Source organism: Balaenoptera ricei, chromosome 13 (genome assembly GCF_028023285.1).
Source record: "Balaenoptera ricei isolate mBalRic1 chromosome 13, mBalRic1.hap2, whole genome shotgun sequence".
Classification (NCBI taxonomy): domain Eukaryota; kingdom Metazoa; phylum Chordata; class Mammalia; order Artiodactyla; family Balaenopteridae; genus Balaenoptera; species Balaenoptera ricei.
The window spans coordinates 7,125,215-7,151,538 of NC_082651.1; the positions used below are offsets into that span (position 1 = coordinate 7,125,215).

The 26,324-nt window shown below is 47.0% G+C and overlaps 3 protein-coding genes across 9 annotated transcripts in view; 1 reads left to right on the forward strand and 2 right to left on the reverse strand.

The window, feature by feature from the left end:
• The window catches only part of TBC1D8 (TBC1 domain family member 8), a 173,865-nt gene extending 163,692 nt beyond the window's left edge, over nt 1-10,173 (forward strand). For 3 of the 4 annotated variants that reach the window (XM_059943359.1, XM_059943358.1, XM_059943360.1), the window contains 3 exons: nt 7,165-7,254; nt 7,662-7,759; nt 9,087-10,173. In XM_059943359.1, coding sequence (XP_059799342.1) covers nt 7,165-7,254; nt 7,662-7,759; nt 9,087-9,548 — 650 coding nt within the window. In that variant the 3' untranslated portion in view covers nt 9,549-10,173. Of the gene's footprint in view, nt 1-7,164; nt 7,255-7,661; nt 7,760-9,086 lie in introns of those variants that run through there. The other variant, XR_009506582.1, reaches the window with a different exon arrangement.
• A 688-nt stretch (nt 10,174-10,861) lies between these two features.
• RPL31 (ribosomal protein L31) lies at nt 10,862-16,301 on the reverse strand. The gene is made up of 5 exons (XM_059943369.1): nt 16,201-16,301; nt 15,698-15,804; nt 12,444-12,569; nt 11,349-11,461; nt 10,862-11,001 (listed from the first exon to the last, which is right to left on the reverse strand). Exons 2-5 carry the CDS (start codon nt 15,802-15,804, stop codon nt 10,970-10,972), a joined length of 378 nt encoding a protein of 125 aa, XP_059799352.1. The 5' UTR covers nt 16,201-16,301; the 3' UTR covers nt 10,862-10,969.
• A 3,685-nt stretch (nt 16,302-19,986) lies between these two features.
• NPAS2 (neuronal PAS domain protein 2) overlaps nt 19,987-26,324 on the reverse strand; it is a 190,571-nt gene continuing 184,233 nt past the window's right edge. For all 4 annotated transcript variants that reach the window (XM_059942246.1, XM_059942249.1, XM_059942245.1 and 1 more), the window contains 2 exons: nt 23,243-23,408; nt 19,987-21,321 (listed from right to left, as the gene is read on the reverse strand). In XM_059942246.1, coding sequence (XP_059798229.1) covers nt 21,154-21,321; nt 23,243-23,408 — 334 coding nt within the window. In that variant the 3' untranslated portion in view covers nt 19,987-21,153. The remainder of the gene's footprint in view (nt 21,322-23,242; nt 23,409-26,324) is intronic.

Here is a 26,324-nt window from a genome sequence, read left to right on the forward strand (position 1 = left end):
CTCTCTTTATCTGTAACTTTTATCATTTTAGTTATGGTGTGTCTTGGTGTGTGTCTCTTTGGGTTCATTGTATTTGGAAATCTCTGGGCTGTGGGAGAGTCCCATGGGACTGTAATTGTAAACCGTGCTGACCTCCAGACCAGGAGATCTGGAGGTGCTCCCCAGGCAACAGTTACAAAAATCATGACTTCAGATGAGTGTATAAGCCCCTCGGGAGGTACCAGTGAGCTGTGGTGAGGCTAAGAGAGGGTGCAAGGGTTATGCCTCCCTGCCCACATTCTGAGTGCGCCTCTGTAGCCTCTAGGTGTGTGGCAAATCTAAGCCCGTCCCTCAGGTTGAAGCTCTAGGACAAGTAAATGGGCCCTGTTTTGCAGGTGGGCTGGGGGTGTGTTTCAGTCTGTTGCCTGTGCAGTGCCCTGGGGCTGGTACCTGCCCAGAACTGTCTTTCCGACTGTTACAGTCCTGTGGGGCCCCGGAACTCATGCCCTACCTGGCCACCGGGGCCAGGGGATTAAGGGATAGACCACGTTCATCTGCTGGCTTTTGCGAGGCTGCAGGAGAGAGGGTTGAGTATGGGGCACACCTGCAGCTTTAGTGATGCAGGTGAAGAGCCCTGGGGCGGGGCACTCCTGTGACTTCAGTGAGATGTGCGCCCACCTCCACTAGCAAGGTATAGGTAGAGTGAACAAAGGGAAAAATGGTGCTTCATTCCCGAAGAAAGTTCCACCTGTCTCTGCCCCTCCAGCAGAAGCTTTAAGATTAGCAAATGGGTCTCCTTCACGTGCAGTCCAGGCACTTCTTTAACTGCTGCCTCTGCGCTGGGTCCTAGGACCAGTGAGACCCTCACTAGGAGTATCTCAGATCCCTAGACTCCCCAGGTCCCTGGGACATAAACCCCCCTTGGTTTCCAAAGCCAGACAGTTTGGGGGCCTCGTTTCTCTGGTGCTGGCCCCAGGGGCTGGGGTGCCTGATGCGAGGCTCAAACCTCTCGCTCCTCGGGGAATAGCTCTGGGCCTTTGAGACTCCTCCCTGCTGAGGGTCGCCTGGCCGGGGGTGGGGGTTTTGGTGAGGCTCTGTGTCTGCCTCTCCCACCCATCTCCGTGTGGCCCTTTTACCTCTTGTTGTGGAGGAGCGGCTCAGCTAGTGCTGTCCTTTTTTAGCAGTGATCGTTCTAGATGTGGCTGTAGTTTTGGTGAGTCCATAGGAGGAGGTGGGTCCAGGAACTTCCTATGCTGCCATCTTGGATTGCCCCCTGCCCCCCCATCTGAGTAGGTTCAAGCTCTGTGACCTGGTTTTGTGCTGACGTGACACGGTTTCTGGCTCCTCGGCAGCCCCAGCTACAGGTTTTGAAGGAACGTGTCATTTGTCCAGCGTGTAAGACCGTCCTTCCTCCAAATTTAAGCAGTGGTAACCAGACACAAAGAAAGCAGTTTTGAAACCTGTGAGATTAGGCTTGGCATTTCCCTTAAGGTATTCCTTGGATCTCTGAAACTGACAGAGGTAGATTAGGAATCCCAGAGGGTCTCTGGGCCCCAGTGCCATGGTTCTGGTGGTGGATGGTTTCTCTGATAGAACTTTCTAACATGGGGCCCTGGGGAGGTGGTGAGCTGTGAGGTGTCCAGGTCCTCGAGATCCTGGTGGCTTTTAAGACTCACATCTATACAGAAGTTGAAAATGCGTGTGGACGTTACTTGTGGGCTTCCTGAGTACACTTCCTGAGCTCAGCCGTTACGGAGTTGGCATCTGTTGTGCACGGGATGCTTATGGGAACACCCTCCGGCAGCCACACACAGCTCCTCCGCTGCTTTCTCATGGACTCGTTACTTTAGTACAGACGGTTGAGCATCTAAAGTTCCTTGCCTTTTATTGAGTTTTGTTTTTCACTTAATTTGTATACACACACACACACACACAGTTTTTCAGATTCTTTTCCGTTATAGGTTATTACAAGATATTGAATATAGTTCCCTGTGCTCTACAGTAAATCGTTGTTTATCTACTTTATATATACTGTAGTGGTGTGTATCTGTTAATCCCAAAATCTCAATTCATCCCTCCCCCTCCTTTCCCTTTTGGAACTGTAAGTTTGTTTTCTATGTCTGTGAGTCTGTTTCTGTTTTATAAATAAGTTCATTTGTATTTTTTGAGATTCCACATATAAGTGATATCTTATTTGTCTTTCTCTGACTTACTTCACTTAGTATGATAATCTCTAGGTCCGTCCATGTTGCTGCAAATGGTATTTCATTCTTCTTTATGGCTAATGTTCCAGTGTGTGTGTGTGTGTACACACACACACACACATACACACATCTTCTTTATCCGTTCATCTGTTGATGGGCATTTAGGTTGCTTCCATGTCTTCTTGGCTATTGTGAATAGTGCTGCAGTGAACACTGGGGTTGCATGTATCTTTTCGAATTATAATTTTTGTCTTTTCCAGACATATATGCCAAGGGTAGGATTGCTGGATCATATGGTAACTCTAGTTTTAGGTTAAGGAACCTCCATAGTGACTATACCAATTTACATTCCCTTGCTTACCTATATTTAATATTTGAATTTTTGATGCAGTTAAAAAAAAAAGTCTTAAGAATGCAGACAACCTAAAACCTCTGTTTAAATGCATCAATTTGACAGGGCCATGAAGATCCACAATACATTTAGGCACTTTTCATTTAAATAGATTTAATTTTAACAAATATTTACTTTCCACCCTCAAGAGTAACATTTTGATTAAAGGTGGAACAAACACTAGTGGGAAAAAAAGCGTAACTCACTAATGAGGAAGTATGCAGAGGATTACAGGTTTGAATTTGTGCGCCCGCCGAAGAGTGATGTCTTACTTGCCTGATGGGAGGTGGAAAACCAAACAAAGCACATCAGCCTCTGGCCTCAAACACCCGCCTTGTGCAGAGCGCGTCGGAACTCTGCGAGGGTCAAACAGGAGGCAGAGGGCTTTGTCAGATCACTTGCAAAGGTATCTGATGCATCTCGGGAAGCAAAGAAGCCCTAAGCCCAAGGCCTCACAGTTTTTGAAGAGCTCAGTTTATTGGCTCCATGGTGACTACAGCACTGTTTAGCAAATAGAAGAGAAATATTCCAGATGATCTGATACCAAATTAGGTGACGGAGGGATGAACAGTATTCTAGAAGATTACTGAATCGGGAGTTTTCACTGCAAATTGCTAAATCTGTAAGTATGGGTCATTTCACTCAGCTAATTACACTGATTGGACATCCAGAAGGCCACTTCCTGGAAGAACATTAGATTCATTAGGAAGAAGCATCAAAACAAGCTACCAAGAATGACATACCAGAGTTGGTAAATGAACACAAACGAACGAGGCACCGGAGGCCTCCTGTAAAGACAGCACGCTGAGCGGAGCTGATGGCACGGCTCTGCTCCTCCCGGGAACTCTGCGATTCGGGAAATACGTTGTTGGGCTTGCAGAGCAGCTCCCCAAAAGGTGTCCCTGCTGGTCCGGATCCACGTTTAAGTGACGTTCTTAAAATGCTGAATCTAATAAAATTCGAGCAAAGGTCAACTTATCACAGGATCCAAAAATGATAGTTTGCATCTAATAACTTAGGCAGTTCTGATGTCAGCTACATCAGAAATGATACCAGGCACATTCGATTTGGTGAAAGACAGCTTAGGCTAGATGAAAGTCTGTTCTTTGTATTGGGATCCTGAGTTGAAAATGTCACTTGCGGGTTTTGCAAAATATGAAAAGTGTAGAATATAAACCTCCTGAGAAACATTTTGTGAAATTAAAAGATTGCACTGAGCTTTTTAAAAGAGAAAAGCTAGGTGCTTAGGATCCCTAGTATCGTCCAAATTGTCAAGAAGCCACTAAAATGGGATTTATGGTCCCAGCATCCAGGACTTATTGCAGCTCAGGTGATTTTCTTATAGTAGATATCTGAGACACAAGTTGGATACTTGGTTGATTTTCCTATCAATGACTTGGTTATACTGGAATTCCTAATTAATCCAAATGCAAGTCTGTTCCCTTAGAAATTGATTGCTGTTTCTAGCCAACATGGAGGGGCAGAAGGGGGGCAGTGTATGGCTTTTCCCAGAAGGAAATATGTTGGCAAATGGTATTATTTTGATGCCTGTGGTGTCAACTGTGTCTGAAGGCCAACTTGTGTTGAAAGCAGTCTATGTACTCTTCTGCCAGAGAGAAGCAGCTTTCAGTGGAACTGGCTTTTTCCCTCCACAAGCATCCCATTTAGAAAGTGCCGAGGTAGCAGTGATGATGACAGCGTCACAGGGAATGAGTGTGGGCACCAACTAATGAAAGTGCGTGAAGCCGCAAGGAGGGTGTCCTGCTCGTGTCTGTTGAAGCGATGTACTTACCCAGACGTGCACAGACATGTGAGATCGGGAGCTTCAGATAACCAAATACAAATCCTTCATCCGGTTTTAACATGTGCAGAATTTGAAGTGAGACACGGTGAAAGCTTTAATAGAACTGTCTCTTAATCCATTTATAGTCTTGAATTATGAATTACACATATATTGGAATGTAAAAATGTTACATTTATAAAAGCTCAAATATCTCATTTTAAAAGGTTGAAAGTACATTTAAAGGTGGTATAAACTCAGTGGTTACTGTATCTTACATTTCTGATAGGAATAGATAGCAGCATGAGTGTTTTCCAGTGAGCGCCAAGACTCCTCCACTGTCCCGTGTCCAGTCCAGATGCTGGTGCTTTCTGTGTGCAGGGACTGGAGAGAGCTTAGCTCGCCTTTCTGGCTCCTTGTCACTGTTGACACTTGACCTGCCTCCTTTCTGGACACTCACCCATCCCTTGAATTAATCGTTCCTCTCTGTGCGCCCATGATATTTGTGTGTATTGGTTCTTCTGTTAGAGCATCTTCTTAGAGTGACTTGTGTACACGTTTTTGTTTGATACACTGAGCTCTTTGAGGATAGGGACCCAGTATCCGCTAGACATCCCAGCGGCTATTACTTGGGAAGCCATTTCTATCGTGACTGCCCCAAGTACCATCCACGGTTTGTAATTTTCCTCCTATTCAGTTTGGATTCTCACATGTGCCACTGCATAGAATTTGTTTTGGGTAAAGTTGGAAAAAAACGACTCAATAACTTTGTTATAAAAAAAAAAAAAAAGGACCAACAGAAAAAACAACCAACCCCCAAAAGCCTTCCACCTTCCAAACCCCAGGAACCTACTTCCCAAGTAGGAAGGAGGGTAGATTAATCAAGGCTTTGGTGCCATCTTGTGGATATTTGTTGGATCACAACAGAATTTTGCCTTTGATTTATTCTCAGTGAATGGCTAAATTTCAACCTTTTAAAAATGAGGATCCTTCATCTGCAATCCCTTTTATGATTTTGGTAACAGCTTTACTGATCTATAATTCACATACCATACATTTCACTCAAAATGTAGTCTAATGGTTTTTAGTATATCCAGTTATGCAACCACCATCACAATTTTAGAACATTTTCACCACACCAAAAAGCAAGCCTGTGCCCTTTAGCTGTTGTCCCCAATCCACACATTTCCCGCCCCTGCTTTCTGTCTGTAGATATGCCTATTCTGGACTTTTCATACCGTATGAAGTCATGCCGTATGTGCCCTTTTGTGTCTCACTGCTTTCTCTTAGTATGTCTTCAGGGCTCGCCCGTGGTGTGTCATGTCGGTGCTTACTCCTTTTATTTATTTTTTAAAATTTTATTTTTTGCCGTATTGGGTCTTTGTTGCTGCGGGTGGCCTTTCTCTGGTTGTGGCGAGCAGGGGCTGCTCTTCATTGCGGTGTGCCGGCTTCTCATTGCGGTGGCTTCTCTTGTTGCGGAGCACAGGCTATATATAGGTGCGTGGGCTTCAGTAGTTGTGGCTCACAGGCTCTAGAGCGCAGGCTCAGTAGTTGTGGCGCACGGGCTTAGTTGCTCTGCGGCATGTGGGATCTTCCCGGACCAGGGCTCGAACCCGTGTCCCCTGCATTAGCAGGTGGATTCTTTTTAATTTATTTATTTATTTATTTTTGGCTGTGTTGGGTCTTCATTTCTGTGCAAGGGCTTTCTCTAGTTGTGGCAAGCGGGGGCCACTCTTCATCGCAGTGCGCGGGCCTCTCACTGTCGTGGCCTCTCTTGTTGCGGAGCACAGGCTCCAGACGCGCAGGCTCAGTAGTTGTGGCTCACGGGCCTAGTCGCTCCGCAGCATGTGGGATCCTCCCAGACCAGGGCCCGAACCCGTGTCCCCTGCACTAGCAGGCAGACTCCCAACCACTGCGCCACCAGGGAAGCCCCTAGCAGGTGGATTCTTAACAACTGTGCCACCAAGGAAGCCCCTTACTCCTTTTATTACAGCTGAAGTGATACTCCAGTGGGCATCCCCCAATTTATTCATTCATCAGTTGAACATTTGGGTTTGTTTTCACTTCTTTGGCTCTTTGGAACTGCTGTGAACATTTGTGTACAGGTTCTGAGTGGATGTATGTTTTCATTTCCCTTTGATATATACCTAGGAGTGGAATTTCTGGGTAAAAATGGCAACTTTATGATTTAAATTTTTGAGGATCTGCCAGACTGTTTTCCAAAATGGCTATGCCATTTTATACTCCCACCAGCAGTGTGTGAGGGTTCTGATGTAATTGTATTTTTGTATATTTCAAGAACACTCATAATGGTAACATGCTGCTTTCAGTTAAGCTTTTTTCAATTTTTGTTAGAAGTTATTTAAGTATAGCAGTATGTACTAATTACTGAAAAAAAAATACCCTCAGTTTAAAGCAGTTACTTGTTAATTCACCATCCAGAAATCTAAGTGTATTTATTTCTAGAATTCCGTATGTGTGCATGTATTATACATACTTATATTTTAGTTTGACAAAATGGGATTTTACCACACATACACTTTTCTAGGTCAGTATCAGCAATGTCCTGTGAATCTGTATATCATTACATCTACAGGTATCTGGGAAAAGGCATTACTGGTGTGTGATGTTTTCTTGAAGTACACAGGGTTCATAGACCCTGGGAAGACCCTGCAGCCATCAGGCTGGGGGCTCCTAGCTTCACCTTTAGTTTTCTTACCTTAAAAGCTAAATTACTCTGTCAGTTTTGGTTAAGACACAGTAATTTCTTCAATTTAATTTTTTAAAAATTTTATTTTTTTTTTAAAAAGCGCTCACTGAAAATGACCGAGACAGCCAGTCACCATTGAAGAATCCTCTGTTGTCGACATCAAGACCCCTGGTTTTTGGCAAGTCCAATGGTACATACCTCTTTTCATTATCTTCCGTCAGGCACACCACTGCAATCATTAACGGCAATGGATTTCAGGGCTCTTCTTAGAAGCAGACTAATCTATTCCCTCCCGCCTGGGAGTTAACACTGAGACCACTGCTTTCAGAGGCCAGAAACCTTCCAAACTGCCTTCAACGCCACGACCACTTTACTCTTCATCTTTCAGGGCTCCTCTTGTAGCAAGAGGTCACTCGGCTACCATCATCTATTTGTGGCCACTTTTTGTAAAACAGACTTCTGATCTCTGCTTTTCAGTTTGTATACGGAATTTGCTTAGTGGAATTCCTCATCCCCCTCACCATTCCTTTCTACCTATTTTCCATTTGCTTTCATGGAATTTACTTAAAGTATATATTGTGTTTCCTTTGTCTCAAGGTGATACAGTTGATTATCAGAAACAGCTGAAGCAGATGATTAAAGATTTAGCCAAAGAGAAAGACAAAACTGAGAAGGAGTTGCCCAAAATGAGCCAGGTATGGACTGTATTCTGTGCAGAGAATTCACCATTTTGCCAAGTGACTGGTTCAGAGGTAGGCTTTTAAATTCAGCTGCACCCCCCTCCCCCATTACCTCCAAAGCTATAATCAAAGATCTTATAACTTCTGGGAGCTGAACATTGTGATGTTTAAATGGGAAATATTTAAATTGTGATCCATTCAGCTGTCCAAATATTCAGAGCTCTTCAGAAGGCTGCTACACATTTCATTCTTTGAAGAGTTTAAAAAAAAAAAATTTGGCTCCACGCGGGATCTTCGTTGTGGCACGTGGGATCTAGTTCCCTGATCAGGGATCGAACCTGGGCCCCCTGCATTGGGAGCGTGGAGTCTCTTCAAGGACCTCCTGCACTGGACCACCAGGAAAGTCCCTGAAGTTTTTATATCAAATTCATTTACCCAGGCTGTGATGCAGATTTATTCCCTAGAGCGATGGAAGCTATTTGGGGGATCGTGTATACAGCATTCTTCATGTAATAGTGTACTCTTTCCAGTTTCTTGAAAATCACTGACTACATATTATACTGTCCTGATAAGGCTTCAAGTTGAAAATGTCCCTTTATTATAGGACTTAAATCCCTTTAGCAGGTTTTTTTTGTTTTGTTTTCACAAAACAAAAGTGTTGCTCAACTCTGTTGAGTTGCTTTCAAATATTCTACTCTTTGGATATAAAGTCAGTTAAATCTCAGTGTTGTTTGTCCGTCATACCTCAGCTAACAATCGTGGATGTTTCTCCCAAGTCACTAAATACTAAATTAGCAGCTCAACCTTTCTCCTATTCCTGGGGTAATTGTGCAGCTAAGCTCCACCTGAGGCACCTCTATCACACGACGTAAAGACTCTCAGTTTGGGCACGAGTATGAGTGTAGCTTGACACAACGTCAGGCATCACTGTTCCACTTCATTTAAAGGCTGCTTGGCATTCCCACCAGATTACCAGCTCATAATCTCATTCAATCTTAACATTTAGGCTGTTTCCCACCTTTTGCTGTAATAAGCCCTAGCCTAAACATCCTTATAAACAAATCTCTGTGCACAGCCTTTGAATACATTAGTAGTCTTGCTGGGTTAAAGGGTCTAACACTTCTGTATAGACAGCACACGTCTTACATGTGTGCTGAAACCCCCTGGACTATTAATGGTGTGTCTTCAGAGTGGAAGGGCAGAGAATACCTCTTATTTTCTGCTTCAAAAAGTACTATGTGGTTTTTTTCAAAGAACTAGGTATTAAGTTTGAAAAAAGCCCACGATATGCTTCTATTCTTGTTATGCTGCCACATGCAGACTTCTTTTTTCTCAATTCCAGAGAGAATTTATCCAGTTCTGTAAAACACTGTATAGTATGTTCCATGAAGATCCAGAAGAAAATGATTTGTGTCAAGCCATCGCCACAGTAACCACTTTGCTGCTGCAGATCGGGGAAGTGGGGCAGCGAGGCAGCAGCTCCGGAAGCTGCTCCCAGGAAGGTGGGGAGGAGCCGCAGGCTGCAGCTCCTTCTCCCGAGCAGGACTCGGTTTTTGCCGACACCCACAATGGGAAGAGTCCCCGAGAGTCCCAGGTATTTCCTGAAGAGGCACAAGGGGACTGGACCGTCTCCCTTGAACATATTTTAGCTTCACTTCTGACTGAACAGTCACTAGTCAACTTTTTTGAAAAGCCACTGGACATTAAACCCAAACTTGAAAATGCCAAGATCAATCAGTACAGCCTCAAAACTTGTGAAATGAGCCGCCAATCGCAGCCTGAACTCAAGCTGAGTAGCCCGTAGCAGGACAGCGGTTGGCTGAGACCAGTCTCCATACCAAAGCACGGTCCAGGTTTGTGGGCTGTCAGCCCATAAATCTAGGTTTGTCTAGTTCATTGTGAGTACACTTTACAAGCTGGGCATCTGGATAAGCAACCTGACAGCCACAGCTGTGGCCGGGGGAACTGATGCAACCCTCCAGCGTTTCTATTTATGCTTTAAGAGAATTCAGTTGGACACTGTCAGTGCTAGAGTGTCTCACATCAGTTCCCTTGATGCTATGACTTGCAACTTCACTGTTACCAGATTTGCTGTAAAGGGCACTTCTGCTGTGATGCTAGCATTTTGTTCTCAGATGGAATATAAGAAAGTCAAATGTATGATACTAACCCAGAGAGGAGAAAAGCCCAAGCACTCACCCTTCCCTTCCCATGGGAGGGATTGAGAATCAAGTTCACTTTCAAGATTTAAGAGCCACTATCTGTGCAATTGTATTTGGCTTTTTTGCACTAATTTCGTTTCAATGCTGGTAATTGAAACCGTTTTAATATATTTGTTGTATTCACTTTGTGTCCTTCCAAAAAATGTGTACAAACCACGCTTTCAATGTTGGCCTCCAAGTTTTTTTAATAAGAAATTTTTGTATTGACTTGGTCTGTGTTTATATCTTATTTCAGCGTCTGAGGTCTGTACTGTGCCAGCGAATGGATAACCTGGAGATTCCTCTACCCCACCATGTTCATGGCGGATAGTACACTACACCGCAGGTAGCCCCCAACCCCACTACTGTCATCACCAGGGCTTCAAAAGGGGACCTCTTTCTGGCATTTAATTCGTATCAGTGGTACAAGCACTGATGAAATATGATCCCTGCAACACCTTGCTTTCAGGCTGAATTTAGCAGACTTTGTTAGCAACCTTTTAAGAAAGGTTACCCCTGAGCTTTTAACTCCATGTAAACCAGGACCAAAAGTACCTCATGGGGCCACCACAAGTAAGTGAGCTAAAAAGGAACTGTACATTACTCCATGAAATCTAAGAATATCAAAAGTTTAAGTGTACCATTTTAGCATGTTAAAATGTGACAAATGGCAATTAAGTTCTACATGCCAGTGTCTGGAAAAATGTTATCTTAGAATTCACAAAACACACATGTAAAAGCACTAACATCATACCCCCAATGATGTCCCAACCACCTGAACAGCCATCACCAAGCCAGGATGCATTCCAAAACCCCCTTAGAACACCTGCCTAGGCCCTGTGCAAATAGAAACTCCAGGGAATGGGGAGAAGGGGCCCAGGCACAGTAGTTAGGAAACACTCTCCAAATGCTCCTGTAACTGGGAACTGCTTTAAAATAGACAAGCCTGTTTATTTTACCTGCAACTAGAAAAGGAAAATCAAGATGCGGAGGCAGCTCTATAACTTTATTGGACAATCAGCCGTTAGTTCTCATCCACGTTAACTGTCTGTAGGTCTGCAAAAGAAGACAGACAGCCGGTCACCTTCCACACCCACACACCCCATCCCATCCTGTCACACTCCAAGGACCTTTTCTTCAAGGGTTTAGGTGAATGTTACTATTCCACGTGACCCTTCACAACCCAGATAACAGACCTATTCTGTATCGTTTTGCATTTTCCCACACCGTGACACAATTTAAAAAGGGTTTACCGATTATGCCTGTAACTAACTTATATCCCTGCTGGAAGGATGCCAGGGATATAGGTGCACAATATTTGTTGAACAAATGAATTCAGGTTATAAAAAGGCTGAGGACTTAAAAAAAATCTAAACAGCTCTGTGGGATGAAGCAGAACTTACTTTTGAAAGTGGTGACAGGTACATAGGTAACCAACGTATAGAGCTTGTTTGGTGAATCTTCGTCTTCATTCCGTTTTCTGGACAACCGCACACGGATACGGTATGGAACATTCCTGAAGAACAGAAGACGCTGGTGTCAGGACGTACCAGTCTCGGTAGGCAGCCGCCACTGCCGCGCGGGAGCAGCGCCGACCGCAGGCTGCACTGAGCACGTGCAACTGCTGCACCTTCAGTTCCCCGCCTCGGCCAACCTCTCAGCAGCATCGCAGGCGACCGCACCCCCTCCTACTGACCCAAGGACAGGTGTCCTGAACCTCCTCTCGGCTCATGTGACACCACTCCTCCCCTATCTCAAGGGAGCTCACAGGCACCCGTGCCAGCCTACTGCAGGGCTGAATCTCAGGTCCCTGTCATCGCATCGGACTCCAATGTTAAGACACGACCCAGATGGACGCAGACGCCCCCCCAGCCCCCACTCGTCTCACACATCACCTAGTCCCCGCCAGCTCCACGCCCCGTGGCCGGTCCCACTTCCACCTGGCACCTTCCACCGTCCTCCACAGCAAAACCGCCCCTCTGCTTATAAGCAGGTCTTAACCTCGGCACTACTGATACTTGGGCTGGATACTTGCTTTTGTGTGTATGTGGGTGGCCTGCCTGTGTGCTGTATAATGTTTAGCAGAATCTTTGGCCCGTGACCACCCCCCACTACTGACACCCAAAACGCCCCCCTCCCCCAGCAACTCTGCTCCAGCGGCTTCCCAGTATGTCCAGACAGAAATCCAAACTCTGTGCCACCACCTACAAGATCTGTCCCCTGCCTAACTCTCCAGCCTCACTGCTCTCAAGTCATACAATCTGCTCCACCTCCACCGACCCCTGTCCCCGAGTCACGTGGTTTGTCCTCGCTTTGCGTGATGCTCTTACCGGACCCTCACTGCTGGCTCCTGTGTCATTCGGGGCTCAGTTCAAAGGGCTTCCCTGCAGGTACTACCCCACTCTCTGAGTCACTGTTATTTTCTTTATACCTCCATCCATGTGCATTAGCTAGTGGAATTGTGAGAGTTCATCTTCTAACACAGACAACTTGCGTACCTTATTCCTTTGGCCCAGACAGCTTTGTTGAGCCTGGTGTCAATGCGTACGTCTGGAGTTCCCATCTCCTTCATGGCAAATTTCCGTATTTCTTTGAGTGCCCGAGGGGCACGCTTCTTGAAACCCCTGAGATTCAAACATAAGTAAATAAATCAATTAAGTACAAAATTAAATGAAATACACAATATACCATGTCCTATTTTCATAAAACAAATCTAAAACCTTGAACCTTGAACAGGGCAGGAACAATTCTTTCCTCCACCACTATGTAATGCCCAGCAACTACTATGATACTTGGGACACTGAAGACACACAATCTACTTTCAATAATGTAGAACAAGGACTCTGTATAGATCCTTAAGAGATGCTAATATATGCACTGGCCAACCCTTTCCTGATAAAACAAAAACACCCCCAAGATCTAATACCACCTGCCAGGGAGAATATAATCTAAGAATGATGTTAGAATAAGCTTGAACATAAAGTACACAACACTGAAGTAAATACCATGTCCTCAGGTCAAAATATTATCATTTGCCACGTCTTAAGACATGGGATTTAATGTTATTAACTTTATTTAATGTCATTATTCACTTGGTCTATGCTTAAAGAGCACGGGCCTGAAATGTACCGATTCCCTCTCAAGAAACACAATGAGGGCAACAGTTAATGCTACGGATCTCTTGGCATGTGTTAGGCACCATTAACCTGTTGTTTAGATGAGGATACATAAATTCCTTTGGATTTCATGCTTTCAGTTAAATACAAAACGTGAAAAAGCCAAACTTCACTACCGGCTGAAATGGTCAAGCATCTGGATGAGCAAAGGTTATTCCAAGTGGGGCAGAGACAGACGGAAGCGTAAAGAGGTGTCCTCCCCCGCCCCAAGGCTGAACGTCAGAAGGAGCCGTGTCAGTTACCATGTCCCCCTTGCTCCCTTTGCTCTGCCCCTCACCAGCCTCCTTGAATCCATCAAGCAAGCTCGCTTCGTTCACTTAAATATTTAACCACCTAGAAATAAAAGGCACTAGAGAGAACAGCAGTAGGTTTAACAGACAACAGCCCGTTTTCCACGTAGCTTTTGTAGTTGACACATGGAGTATGTCAGATGGTACCAAGTGCCACAGAGAAAAATAAACCAGGGAAAAGAGGGAGCATTAGGGAAGGGGGCTGCAGGTTTAAGTAAGATGGCCACCGAGACACTGAAGTCCAGACCCAAAGATGACGCGGGCAACTATTTATCTACCTAATAGAAAAAGCATTACGGCAGGGGGAAAAAAGGTAAAACTAAAACCAAACCGCGAGCTTGAATCAGGTACTTGCCTGCTTTGATTAGGAAAGTAAGTGGCCAACCCATGTGGAATCACAGCAAGAACTCTGGCTTCTCATCTGGGTAAGACGGGAAGCCAGTGGAGGCCTTGAGAACAGCCGGGTGTTCGGGGTGGAAGAGGGAACCAGGAGCAGGAGCCGCTAAGCCATCAAGACGATGGCGGTGGGACCAGTGCAGTCAGACTGGGGAAGGCAGAGCCGAGAAGACACGCTCCCTTGCCAGCACACTGAAACCGGGAAGGCCACAGGGAAACGGGAAGGTCAGGGGTGGAGATGGACGCTAGGAGTTTGGTTTGGGGCCACGTAAAATTTTTGAGATACCCATTTAAACACCCAAGTACACAGGTTAATAGCAGTTGGATACACAAGACCCTAAAGCTAGTTGCTATTACCAAGCACAGTTCGAGGGGCTGAGCCTGGGACTCAACATTAAGAGGATGGGTTGTGGGGAGCAACAGACCAGACTGGGGAGGGGCGGCAGCTGCAGAGGCACGAAGAACAGGACTGTGGAATCTTTGGAAGTAAAATGAAGAACGAACAAAGAACTGTCTACTGCTGTCCATCAAGTATGACCAAAGGTTTCAGGACCGTGAAGGTCTTCACTTAGGGCTTTTGTAACAAAGCACAAAATGCCTGAAAAACCTGTCCACCCGCAATGGCTCACACCCACTCTGCTAATGTCCCCTTAACTGTGTGGCCTTTAAAACACCACCCCTTTCACCTTGTCACTTACTTTCCACCTGGTACTCTTCACCATTTTATATCTGGATGCTTGTCTAACTTCCCCTACTAAGTAAACTAGGAAGGTAGGCTCTTTGGTTCCCTGTTGAATCCAGAGCCCAAGACACAGTAAGTGCCTAATATGCTCCCCGAATGAATACACGCACGGCCCCCAAATTAAGGGGTGAGGGGAAGAGAACGTGGTTACAAGCAACATCTATGCACAAAAAAGGCACTGGACTTTTGACCCCAAAGCCTCCAGAGACCCCACGTACACGACACTCCTTGGCTCACGCATGGTCAACACCTGGCCGGAAATGCCAGGCCCAACGCGGACGCTGCTGCACATTTAACTCCCTCACAAAATCGGCTGCCCAGATCCGAGACTGCCCAAGCAGGCGCAAGGAATTCTGCTCCACGGACTGGTGCCTGAGTAGAGTGTTTTGGCAGCGCAACACTTGCCATCAAAAATACCCCAAATAGTATTCAAGAAGAGATTTGGTCTCCCTTATCACTAGTAAGCACCATGTGCAGAGAAAAGGGGAAGCCTCACTAAGCTAAAGAACAGAAAAAAACCAAACCCCAGAGACGAAAACCGAGAACCAGCACGTTCGAAATCATTCCCGATATTCTTGTACATCACAAATCCACAACCTCCAGGTGTCGCCTGCACCAACGCTGCCCTATAACCCCACCGATACGCTCTTCTCTGGTCCCTCCAGCAGCTGCACTTCCGGCATTACAACTTCACCGAGGTTACTACGCACCTGTGGAGGTCAGCGAACTAAAGGGAGCCCATCGGAGTGCTCGTATTCTGCGCCGGGCACAGCTTTAGTTAACTGGTTACCTTTACTAAGGCCTAGACACATCGACAAAGTTTGCTTCCCCTCATATACACATCTTTCACCCTTCAGGCCTGCCAAGGTGTAACTGCAAAGCAATGAGTGAAATGATTTTATCATTACCGTATTTCTCCAAGTTGGCTCTCCCAGAAACCTGATCTGTCTAGGTATTAACCTCTGAGCATTACGCTTTAACCCCTGTAAGCCTTAAACAGGGCCCACGGAATACAGACGAGCTTTCGAAGAAATGCGTAATTTCTAGACCACACAGCCTCCAGACGGCTAGACTGCCCCCAGGGACAACCAGACCGCCGTCTCGGGAGCCCCCATCAGCAAGGCACTGACGACCGCAGGGGTACTCACACTCCATGGATGCGCTTGTGAATGTTGATGGTGTATTCTCTGGTCACCACCTCGTTGATGGCGGACCGGCCCTTCTTCTTCTCGCCGCCCTTCTTTGCGGGAGCCATCTAAGCCCAGGCGACAAGGAGGCTCAGAGCGAGTGGGACAAACCCAAGCCAAGTCCTCCCTCCCGGCCCGGCCTCACGCAGCTGCCCTCGGAGAGGGTCCGGCCAGGCCCCTGAAGCCCCAGGTCTGGGCAAAGCCAAGCCGGCCACCCCACGCGGCCCAAGCATCCGCGCCCCTTAGGTGCCCCCGCCCCGGAAACCCCTGCGGCCCGGGTTCCCCTAAGCTTGGCCACTCTCTCTCCCAGTCTCCGAGAGCCCTTAAATGCAGCGCAGATTCCCGTGCCCTCGGAACGCGGGGCCCCGGGCCGGCTCACGAGAGAGCCCGCTGTCCTAGTCGGCACAATCCGGGGCGAGGATGCCGCCGGATTCCTGCAGCCGCCACCCAGCGCCCATACTCACCTCGCCCGGCCGGGGTTAGAAAGGGAGAGCGGGAGGGATTGTGGGAGAAGGAAAGCAGGGTCGCAAGTACAACTTCCGGGTCACCTGGAGGCGGGTGGAGGGCGGGCGAGAGGAGGGAAGAGGCGAGGCTGTGACGTAAGCGGCGCGCGCCGGGAGGGTAAAGCGAGCGAGCCTCGGGCGCGGGACCTGGAGCGTCGCGCTCTCCGCGCCCGGCTTCCTGCCGCGCGTCCCCGCCTCCTGCGCGCGAACGAGTGTGGGAGGGACTTGCCCCTCCGGTCTAACTCTTCAGAGGAAACCGGACCTTGGTCCCCAGGTGGAGGAGAGCAGGGCGGAGGGGGAAGTCGCTCTTCTCTTTTTCCCACTCGCTCAGTGATTCGGCCAGCGTTGCCTGACCCTGTGTTCCCGGCTGGAGGCCCGGAGATGACCGACGCGGCTGCCGCCCTGGAGGGGCTCCGGTCGGGCAGAGCGGGCTCGCGAGAAGGGCGTCCTCGCTGCCCGGATCGGGGAGCCTGTCGGGGTTGGTTGGGTGGGGAGGCCGCGATTAGCCGCAGCGGGACCTGGGCTAGGGGCGAGGAGGGGGGCAGAGCAGAGGCTTGCACAAGAAGTGTTTCGAAATCAGAATCGCCAGTTTGTAACTGACTATATGAAATGTCAATTTAGGAGACTGTTAGTAGTTGACAAAATCACCTTAGAAAGGGAGAGTAAAATACTATATACAATCTATTATATTGGAGAAATCAATGTGATTTCATGACCTTAAAGAGATACCTGTTTTTCGCTCTATCACAACAAAATGGCCCAATAATAGCAATAGAAGCAGCACTTTTATCCAACACCTGATGTAAGATACGTACCTTGAGAATGAAAAGGGAGGAACCTGACGCCAGGAGGTCGGGTGTGAGTTGACAGACTACAGAGCCAAGTCCCGGGTCCCCAGGCCAAACCCACGGGTTCACAACTCTGGACCTTCAGTCTGCTGATGAGAAATTGCATTCTCTTTTGGAGGGGGCGAGGGCATGATAAGATCCTTAAACCTAGGGAGGCGTAAAAATTTTACTGGGTGAGTTATTGAAACCCTAGAACGGTATGTTAAAACTGGAGCACTGAGAAGGTGTGAGAATGAGCATGGAGTAAAATACAAAACACGTTAAATCTGTGATATTCACATTTTGCAACCAGTTTTGATGTAAAGATGTATATATATATATATATATATATATATATATATAGTTATATTTTGTGGATCCTTTTAGAACTTTTAAGAAAGCTTCTGTATCAGACTTGAGATTTTAATTCTTAACAAGGGTTAATTATTTGTAATCTCTTTTCATAATTGGGGAAATTTTGGGGGGTAAATTCCTAAATATTGACGCATTTGTTGTTTAAGTAGTATGTGATTAATAAGGGAAATGTTGACTATTTAATGGTTAAAAGAATGCTAATCGATAAATTTATAAGATTAGTCAGTTGGACATTAAATGACTTACAGTTAGTGGTGACTATCTTTCCACGTACAAAATCCCCTCTGACAGAAATGAATTTACCAGCGTGGAGGATAAAGTGTTTCAGTTCATGTCCATGGGTGGGGTCGTGGCTTCACTGGAAGAGGTGGGGACTTTGGGGGGGGGGCAGATGGTTTTAAAGGAAGTTGAGTCACACACTGAATTAAATTCAGGACCTTTTAAGTGTGTATAAAGTGGTAACCCAACATTGGAGTTTATATTTTAAGGCCTGTATTATTTCAGTGAATGTGCTGATGGGTTACCCTGCTTCTCCCATAACTGGACGTTGGCTGGTTAGGGAATAATCCTAAAGGAAAATTTTTTTTCTTTCTCATGAGCTTTTTTCACCCGAAAAAATAAAGCTGCTTCACAGATACCATAAGGCCGTATATTTCAGCTATTTAGTCAACCATGTCATGCTTACAGAAGTATGCTATCGTTTGTACTATCGCACATAGGCATTGTATGAAGTTCATACGTCTGTGTCCAAAAAGCCACATATGTCATGTCTCCGGAGGATCCAAATTAGTTATTTGTCTGTGTTATTAAGGGATGACTTTAAAACCTTCAGGCTTCCCATAAAGTGAAGAGAGAAATTGAAGCAATTTTATACCCAACACCCACATTTTGCCAGATAATTTTGGCAAGAGTCCAACACGTCATGACTTAGAATGATCTCATAGTTGATCAGTTCACCGTATTGCCTGTATAAACAAAAATTTTAAATTAATTTAATGGACGTTAGTTGCCATTAGAGACAGAAGATACTACATTTTAATTGAGTTAGTTTAAAATATTCTAAAACTCGGTGTATTCCAGAGTTCACATTTCAGTCACTTCTCATGAGCCAAGACTTTATAGTTTTCCAAATAGAAAGGTCATGGCTTTTCTCGAAACAGAACAGGATTGCAAAACAGTTTTTTAATGACCAAAATTAAATGAATCAAAAGCTAAGGGACTAAACTTCCCCTGATGTTATGTGGGTTTAAAGAAATATCACCCAATAAGAGTTTTCTGGGTTTATCCAGACTCTGAACATGTGTAAGGTTTAAGCAATACTAAATTAAATTAGTAGCGTGACATACTCCGCCCTTTTCTAATGGCTTCCAGCTAGAAAATCCTAGGAAAACAAATATGCTGCTTCCATGAAAAAAGTTGTTCTACTTAGAAGTGCAGATTCTGACAGCCAATTAAAATACAAATTCTTTTACAGAAAAATCAGATCTGTAAACCTTTGAATTTACAAAACAGTTAAATTACAAAATAGGTAATCCAGTGTCACACAGACTTTTTGTTTTAAAAGGAGGGTTCCTTTAAAGAGTAAATGATACTAATATATGCAAAATATTTAGACTTACCTGTTTTCAGGAATATTGCAGTTGTGTGAATAATAAAACTCCTTTTGATGTATTTACCTGGCAGCCTCTTATGCCACTGAAAACTGATCCTGGCCAGAGAACGGAGAGGAGTTTCCCCTGTTTTACAGGGAAGCAGGTAGAAGCACAGAACTCCAGTGATGGAGCAAGGAAAGGAACTCAGTTCTCTTGGGCCAATGCTTGTAGAAAGGGCTCTGCTGAGCATGGCCATCTCAGTGATTCTCAATCACGGTGTGCCAGGGCACCCTCACTCCAGCGTGCTGAAGCCTCATGGGAAAGGGGGGGATGTCTGCTATTGCTGTATCTCCCCCGTCCACATGACGTGGGCACACATCTCCCACACAGACACACAAACCCTGGGCACATCACTGATACCTAAGTGCTAGCAGGCAGAGCCCATGCAACTCCAGCCCAGGTAAGTTTAATTATGGGCTATGCCTGCTTTGGTGGATAACAGCTTGGCCATCTCCATGGATTACCTGTGTCTCTATAAGGTGGAGATGTTTCCAGGAACTTTTTCTGGTTTTGTCAGTTTGTTTTGCTGTCATTTCTACAATGAACTGTTGTTTTCTTCTGGCACAATCTCTCAAATGAAGATCAGGATCCCGACAGGCTGAAGCACATGTTGAAGTCAAAAAACCTAAGGTCATTACCCGGCTTACTTGTTGCTTGCTCCCGCCTTTTCCGTATCTTTGATTATCCTTAAAAACATCTTGAAATTAAAAAAAAAAAAAGTTTATTGATGAAAAGATGCATGCGTGCATCTAGAACAAGGGACAGAAACTGCCTCCAAAGGAAATCATACAAATTTGTTAATTTATTACAAAATGTCCACTCACAGAAATACACAAGAAAACTTTTATCCTCTTATATTTGGGAAAGGAACTGGTGTCTCAGATACAAAATAATTTACACATAATCCATACAATTTTATTTTATATAGAAATAGGTCCTTATTACAACAGCTGTACAATTCACTACACTTCATCTTATAATTACATAAAATCTTTTCTTTAGAAACATCTCAACATAACAAAACATACAAAAAAAGCAAAGTGCATTTTGAAAAGGAAAATCCAATCCTCGGTCTTATCAGGAAAGATATGTAGAAAGATGCAGCATTCTCACTCCAAGGGCCAGCACATGGTGGGGCTTCCTGGGGACCTGGCGCTCCACAGACCCGTCTGGCTGGTAAAACCTTCCCAGTCGTCAAGTCCTCAACTAGAACTCCAGAACGTCAGCTGCGGGATTGTGCTTTGCTTCGAGTCCGCCTTCGTGGTTGTAATTGCCGAAGTAAACAGGAAACAGTCCAGTGTTATATTCGGGGGCAAAAAAAAAAAACCCAAAACCAAACCAAGCCAAAAGACACCCCACCGGAACGGTGTGGGGGGAAGGGCCTTATTCCGTTAGGGCCAGGCCGGAGGGTGTGGCGCTGCAGCCTGGTGACTGACCACCAGCTTTGCCATCTGATCCGTGGGCTGTTTTTGTTACTGGCGTCTCCAAATGAAGTCATGGGAGGAGACAGTATTTTTAAGAAAGGAAGGTGCCTAAGTTATCTCCTTGTGCAGCTGTGCAAATTAAAACAGAAGCAATCATCTAAAAATAACAAAAAAATCATCTCTTTATTCTCTCTCTTCAACAAATCCCTGACCCGGTGCTTCTCCAATGCAGAGGAAAGAGAGTCAAGAGAGCGCAGGCCAATGGGCACGTGCGCACGGGCGGCAGCGGTGGGAGGGACCGGCGCGCTCCGGGGGCGGGGGCAGAATGCAGCGAGATGAGCCACCGCTAAGGTGAACTAAGTGATGCACTCCCGTGGGGACCGCGGCCCCTTCCACGTATGGCTGTAGACTGTGGCCGTGAAGTGCAGGGACAGGGAAACACGGCCAGTGTCCCTGCACACTTCCACGGGCCGGCCGCTGTGCTCAGACGTTGTCACCATTCAGGAGCTCTGAAACGGATGCGGCGCGTACGAAAGCCGGGGTGTCCTTTAAACTCTTCTCCCCAACTCCCTGGCCGTCCCCCCCTCGACCGTCCATTGGTTAAAGCTGATGTGACCCAACTGAGGCGCCAGGGCACTACCGCGGTAGCTGCTGGAGGCCTGAGGACTCAGACAGGCTGCTGACCCTTCGGGGAGGGCGCGAGGGTGCGGGAGGTGGGTAGCCCAGGGTCCCTGGCTGCTGCGAGTAGGTGGAGAGAAGGAGCGAGTCCTGCGGCTCACTGTGCAAAGAGGTTGGTGCCTGCACCTGGAAAGAAAGGAAACGGCTCCAGGGGAGGTTCTGTGATTTGGGGACTCCTCCCCTGAACGGCTGGGGCGGTGATGTGGTCAGATGAAAGGCCCTCCTCCCGGCCGGGGGTCTGGGGGAGCGCCAGGCGGGGAGAGAGGAAGCCGAGGCTCTGCCAGAAGGGTGCGAATTCTGAAGCCCAGCTCTCCGCCAGCGCTGGGGGTTCCTCCTGGCCCAGCGGCCGGGCCTAGGCTGCCGGGGACCGGTTTCCTGAGCACGTGCTCCACGTCGCCTGTGGGTTTGGGGATGTTGGGACCTGGGACCACACGCACACAATGGATGGGGCAGCATCCGAGCCCGCGTGCCGTCTGCCTACTTTTCACCGGTGGCCCCTGATTCCAGAACTACTTCCAAACACCATCACTGGCCGGCATCCACCAGGAAGCGTCCTAATTTGCAGCTCAGAACCTTCAACTGGTCAAACGTTAACTCTGGATCCTTCCATCTCACCTCCCACGGTCCCCATGCACGAAACCTCCTCTGCCAAGCAATCTGGTCCGCCCTGCTCCCCCAGCCGCCCAGGCATGGCTGCTCGCCCACTCTGGCTCGGGCTGCCTCCCCTGCTGGAACACTGTCCCCCCCGCCCCCACTCAGCCGTCCCCCCCTTGGAGCATCCCCCCGCCCCCCGTCCCTTCTCCACCAGGGCCTCTCCCCACCCTCCCTTTTTTTTTTTGGCCAAGCTGGCAGCACGTCATGCAGGGATCTTAGTTCCCCGAGCAGGGACTGAACCTGTGCCCCGGGCGGTGGCGGCGCGGAGTCGTAACCACTGGACCGGCAGGCCACCCTAGCCACAGTGCTCCACCCACACAGACCCAGGCCTGGGCGCCCTCTGCGATGTCCCCTGTCCCCCTGCGCTCAAGGCCCCTGAGCGCCCTTTGTACCCTGAGCCCTGCCAACGGCGTCTGTCACTCCCCATGCAGGAATATATGGGCGGCCTCTAACTCGCCCCCAGACGCTCCCTGCCTGCTCACACCCCATCAGTTCCCAGCCCAGATCCCTCGGGGGTCCTGCGGGCTGACGGGACAGGCAAAGCTGACGTCTTGAGTTGACTCCCACGAGGCCTGGGGTCAGGGAGACTTGAACACTCTACCATAGTTGAGCAGCTTTGGAATTCAATTACATTCTAGACCTCAAGGAAGACTCTGCACCGCAGTCGCCTTGCTCAGCCCCCTGTGGCTTTGAAGCTGCCCAAGCCGGGGGTGGGGTGGGGTCAGGGGCTGGAGGCCGGGGAGGAGGCCCCACATGACAGGGTCGGGCTGGGGCAGGAAGGGGCGCCCGGGCCGGTGTGGGAGGGAAGGCCAGAGCCCCGGCAGACACTTCTGTCCCATCTGAACCCCCAGCCACTGGCTCTCCCCCTCCTTCCTTCCAGTGTACGTGGCACTTGCTGGAAGTAAGAAGTGACCACAAGGAAACATGCCCCCCATTTTCCTGGACAGCCCCAATTCCAGGCAACGTCATCTCATTCATTTAAAGGAAGTTTGATGAATCTTTAAACATGATTTAATTTTATATTTGTATGAGACTCTGCAATATAAACACACTAACAAGTCCAACAAACATAGCAATCAGTGTCTGATTTTTGCTCTAAAAACTCCAGACACCATAATAAAAATTACTTTAAAAAAAAATGGACCTTTTTAGCACATAACCACATGAGGCATAAGAGCTGCTTCTAAATTTCTCACACTGTATATACATAGACTTTAGCAACTTTGAGCATTATAAACTTTAGAAACTATGAAGATTCAACTATGAATCTGTCTGGGGCTTATTTTGATACTGAGGACCAGAGCCCTACTGAAAGCCCGGGGGGAAGGGCCGGTCCGGCCTGGGCTGCGGGCTCGGCCCTGTCTCCCCCGCCCCGGGTGCAGCCCGGCCCCACCTGCAGGAAGCACGGAGGCTGCTGCTGGGTCTGCGCGAGCTTCAGGGGCGACGGCTGGGAGGTGGGGAAGCGGGGGTGAAGCCCCATCAGCAGGACAGGGGTCGAGGCGCTGCTGGTGCTGGTGTGCACGTCTGGGTTTGGACACACGGCCTGGCTCTGTGGATACCTGTTTGGTGACACGTAAGAAAGACCTTTAAAAAAAAAAGCTATTGACATGACACCAAGAACATGGGCAACAAGAGGAAAAAGAGACAGACTGGACTTCATCACAATTAAAGACTTGTGTGCGTCACTCTATCCATGCAGGGAAAAGGCTGCCGGAAAAACCTTTGCAAATCATATACCTAATAAGAGATTGATATCCAGAATATAAATACAATTCCTACAACTCAGCAATCACAACAAATGCAAACAACCTGATTAAAAAATGGGCAAAGGGCTTGAATAGACATCGCTGTAAAGAAAAGATACAAATGGCCAATAAGCACGTGAAGAGATGTTCAATATCATTAGTCATTAGGGAAATGGAAATCAAAATCAAAATGAGATACCACCTCACACCCATTACAATGCTATTATGAGAAAAACCAGAACACAACAAGTGTTGGCAAGGATGTGGAGAAACTGGAACCCTTGTGCACTGTTGGTGGGAATGTAAAATGGTACAGCTGCTGTGCAAAACAGTATGAAGTTTCCTCAAAAAATTAAACTTAGCATTACCATCTGATCCAGCAATACCACTTCTTGGTATATGCCCCCCAAAAGTGAAAGTAGGGACTAAAACAGATATCTGTACATCCATGATCATAGCAGCATTTTTTTACAATAACCAAAACGTGGAAGCAACCCAAGTATCTGTCGATGGATGATGGATAAACAAAACGTGGTCTATACAGACAGTGGACTATCATTCAGCCTTAGAAAGGAAGGAAATTCTGTCACATGCTACGACATGGGTGAGCCTTGAGGACAATATACTGAGTGAAATAAGCCCGTCACAAAATACAAATACTGTATGATTCCACTTAGATGAGGTACCTAGAGGAGACAAATTCATAGAGACAGAAAGCAGAAGGGTGGTTGCCAGGCGCTGGGGGAAGAACGAATAGGGAATTAGGGTTTAATGGGGACAGAGCTTCAGTTTGAGATGATGAAAAAGTTCTAAAGATGGACAGTGGTGATGGTTGCACAACAATGTGCATGTACTTAATGCCACCGAACTGTACACTCAAAAATAGATAAAATGGTAAATTTCATGTTATGTAGAATATACATTTTTTTTTTTTTTTAAAGAAAGAGTAGTTAGTGAAAATGGTCCAATAACAAGGGGAAGGCTGTTTGGGAAAGCTCTGGAGGAGCCCAGACCAGGAACAGATATTTAAAGACACTACAGCGAAGTCCATTTAGCGTTATATTTGTAGAAATGTTATATCTCTGTATGGGTCATTTGTAACAGGCATTGGCGATTCCAAAATTCCCCTGAAGGGGCCTCTGTGTGTGGTAGGCAGACTCTGACCCGCCCTAGAAGATGGAGTGTTAGGTCATGTCTGGAAGAGACGGTGGGGAAGGTGGGGACGGTATAAATTATTGGGTTGACCGAAAATGGCAGTTTTCCTCTAGAGTTGCCAGAGGAAAGAATTTCCAGTTTTGCCTAGTTCACTGCATTTTAAGCATCTCTGGACAGCGATGTCACAAGACTTTTCTGTTTCCACTTATTTGGATCACTTGGAAAGAACAGTCAGAAACCAAAACCAACATTCCCCGCACCCCCTGCCTGACTGAGGGCATCATCAGAGAATTTGAAGGTGGTTTCCCCGCAGTGCCCAGCCCCTGCCCGCCTCTACCATCATAGGGTTTTCATGGATGTAGGTACAGGCCCCACCCCTCAGAAGACGCAGTAACCATCCGATGTTACTATTATTACTAGCTGAAGGAGGACACAGGAAGAAGGAAGCGGAGGGGACGGCCCCAGGGGATGGCTGCAAGGCCCCCGCATGGGGGCACGGCAGGTCTCATTAGCTAGCACTGTCCCAGTGAACTTCTGACACAAATGAAACCAGTGTTTATACGACAATGGTGTCTGCTTCATTTCTAAGGGCTAGAAACTATTTTCCAGTAGCTTTCCAAGTATTCCCTCCTCTGTCTTCAGTAACCTCTGTCCCTAATAATTCAACGGCAAAGCAAAGCTGCTTCTTCGGGTCCCGAGGGTTGCAAGCAAAGAGCCTGGGGGAGGAGAGAGAGAGAAGCTTGCGCGTCTGGGAGGGCAGGAGAGTCCCACATCTGCAGGGGGTTCCAGTTCCCGGCACAGCACCGGAACAACAGAGCAGGCGAGCTGGGTGTGCCTGTGGAATCTGCCAGCATCTGCCGGTCAGCTGGGGCTGCGGGAGTGCCCTCGGCAAGGCGGGGAAGGCTCCATTGACCTGGGATGTTACCACTTAGACCTGCAAAGATCGGAAGGTGGATTCTCTAGTAGGTCTGTGTCTTTAGTCCCTTCTTGCCACTAGGTTCTTCATGGACTTTTTTTTTTTTTTTTTCCTTAGATTCCATATATATGTGTTAGCATACTGTATTTGTTTTTCTCTTTCTGACTTACTTCACTCTGTATGACAGACTCTAACTCCATCCACCTCACTACAAATAACTCAATTTCGTTTCTTTTTATGGCTGAGTAATATTCCATTGTATATATGTGCCACATCTTCTTTATCCATTCATCCGTATGGGGAGGGGGAGGGGTAAGCTGGGACAAAGTGAGAGAGTGGCATGGACATATATACACTACCAAACGTAAAATAGATAGCTAGTGGGAAGCAGCTGCATGGCACAGGGAGATCAGCTCGGTGCTTTGTGACCACCTAGAGGGGTGGGATAGGGAGGGTGGGAGGGAGACACAAGAGGAAGGAGATATGGGGATATATGTATACGTATAGCTGATTCACTTTGTTACACAGCAGAAACTAACACACCATTGTAAAGCAGTTATACTCCAATAAAGATGTTAAAAAAAAAAAAAAAGATCAGAAGGTGGTGACAAACTTGATGTATAATTAATAGTTTCCTTTGGGTCCTGTTCTCAGCATGG

Excerpts from the sequence above, each read along its gene's own strand:
- RPL31 (XM_059943369.1), bottom strand. The coding sequence starts at position 15,804 with ATGGCTCCCGCAAAGAAGGGCGGCGAGAAGAAGAAGGGCCGGTCCGCC. Across the intron at positions 11,462-12,443 it reads GTCTGGGCCAAAGGAATAAG|GAATGTTCCATACCGTATCC; the intron begins GTACGCAAGTTG and ends TCTGTTCTTCAG. Across the intron at positions 11,002-11,348 it reads ACCTGTCACCACTTTCAAAA|ACCTACAGACAGTTAACGTG; the intron begins GTAAGTTCTGCT and ends CTTCTTTTGCAG.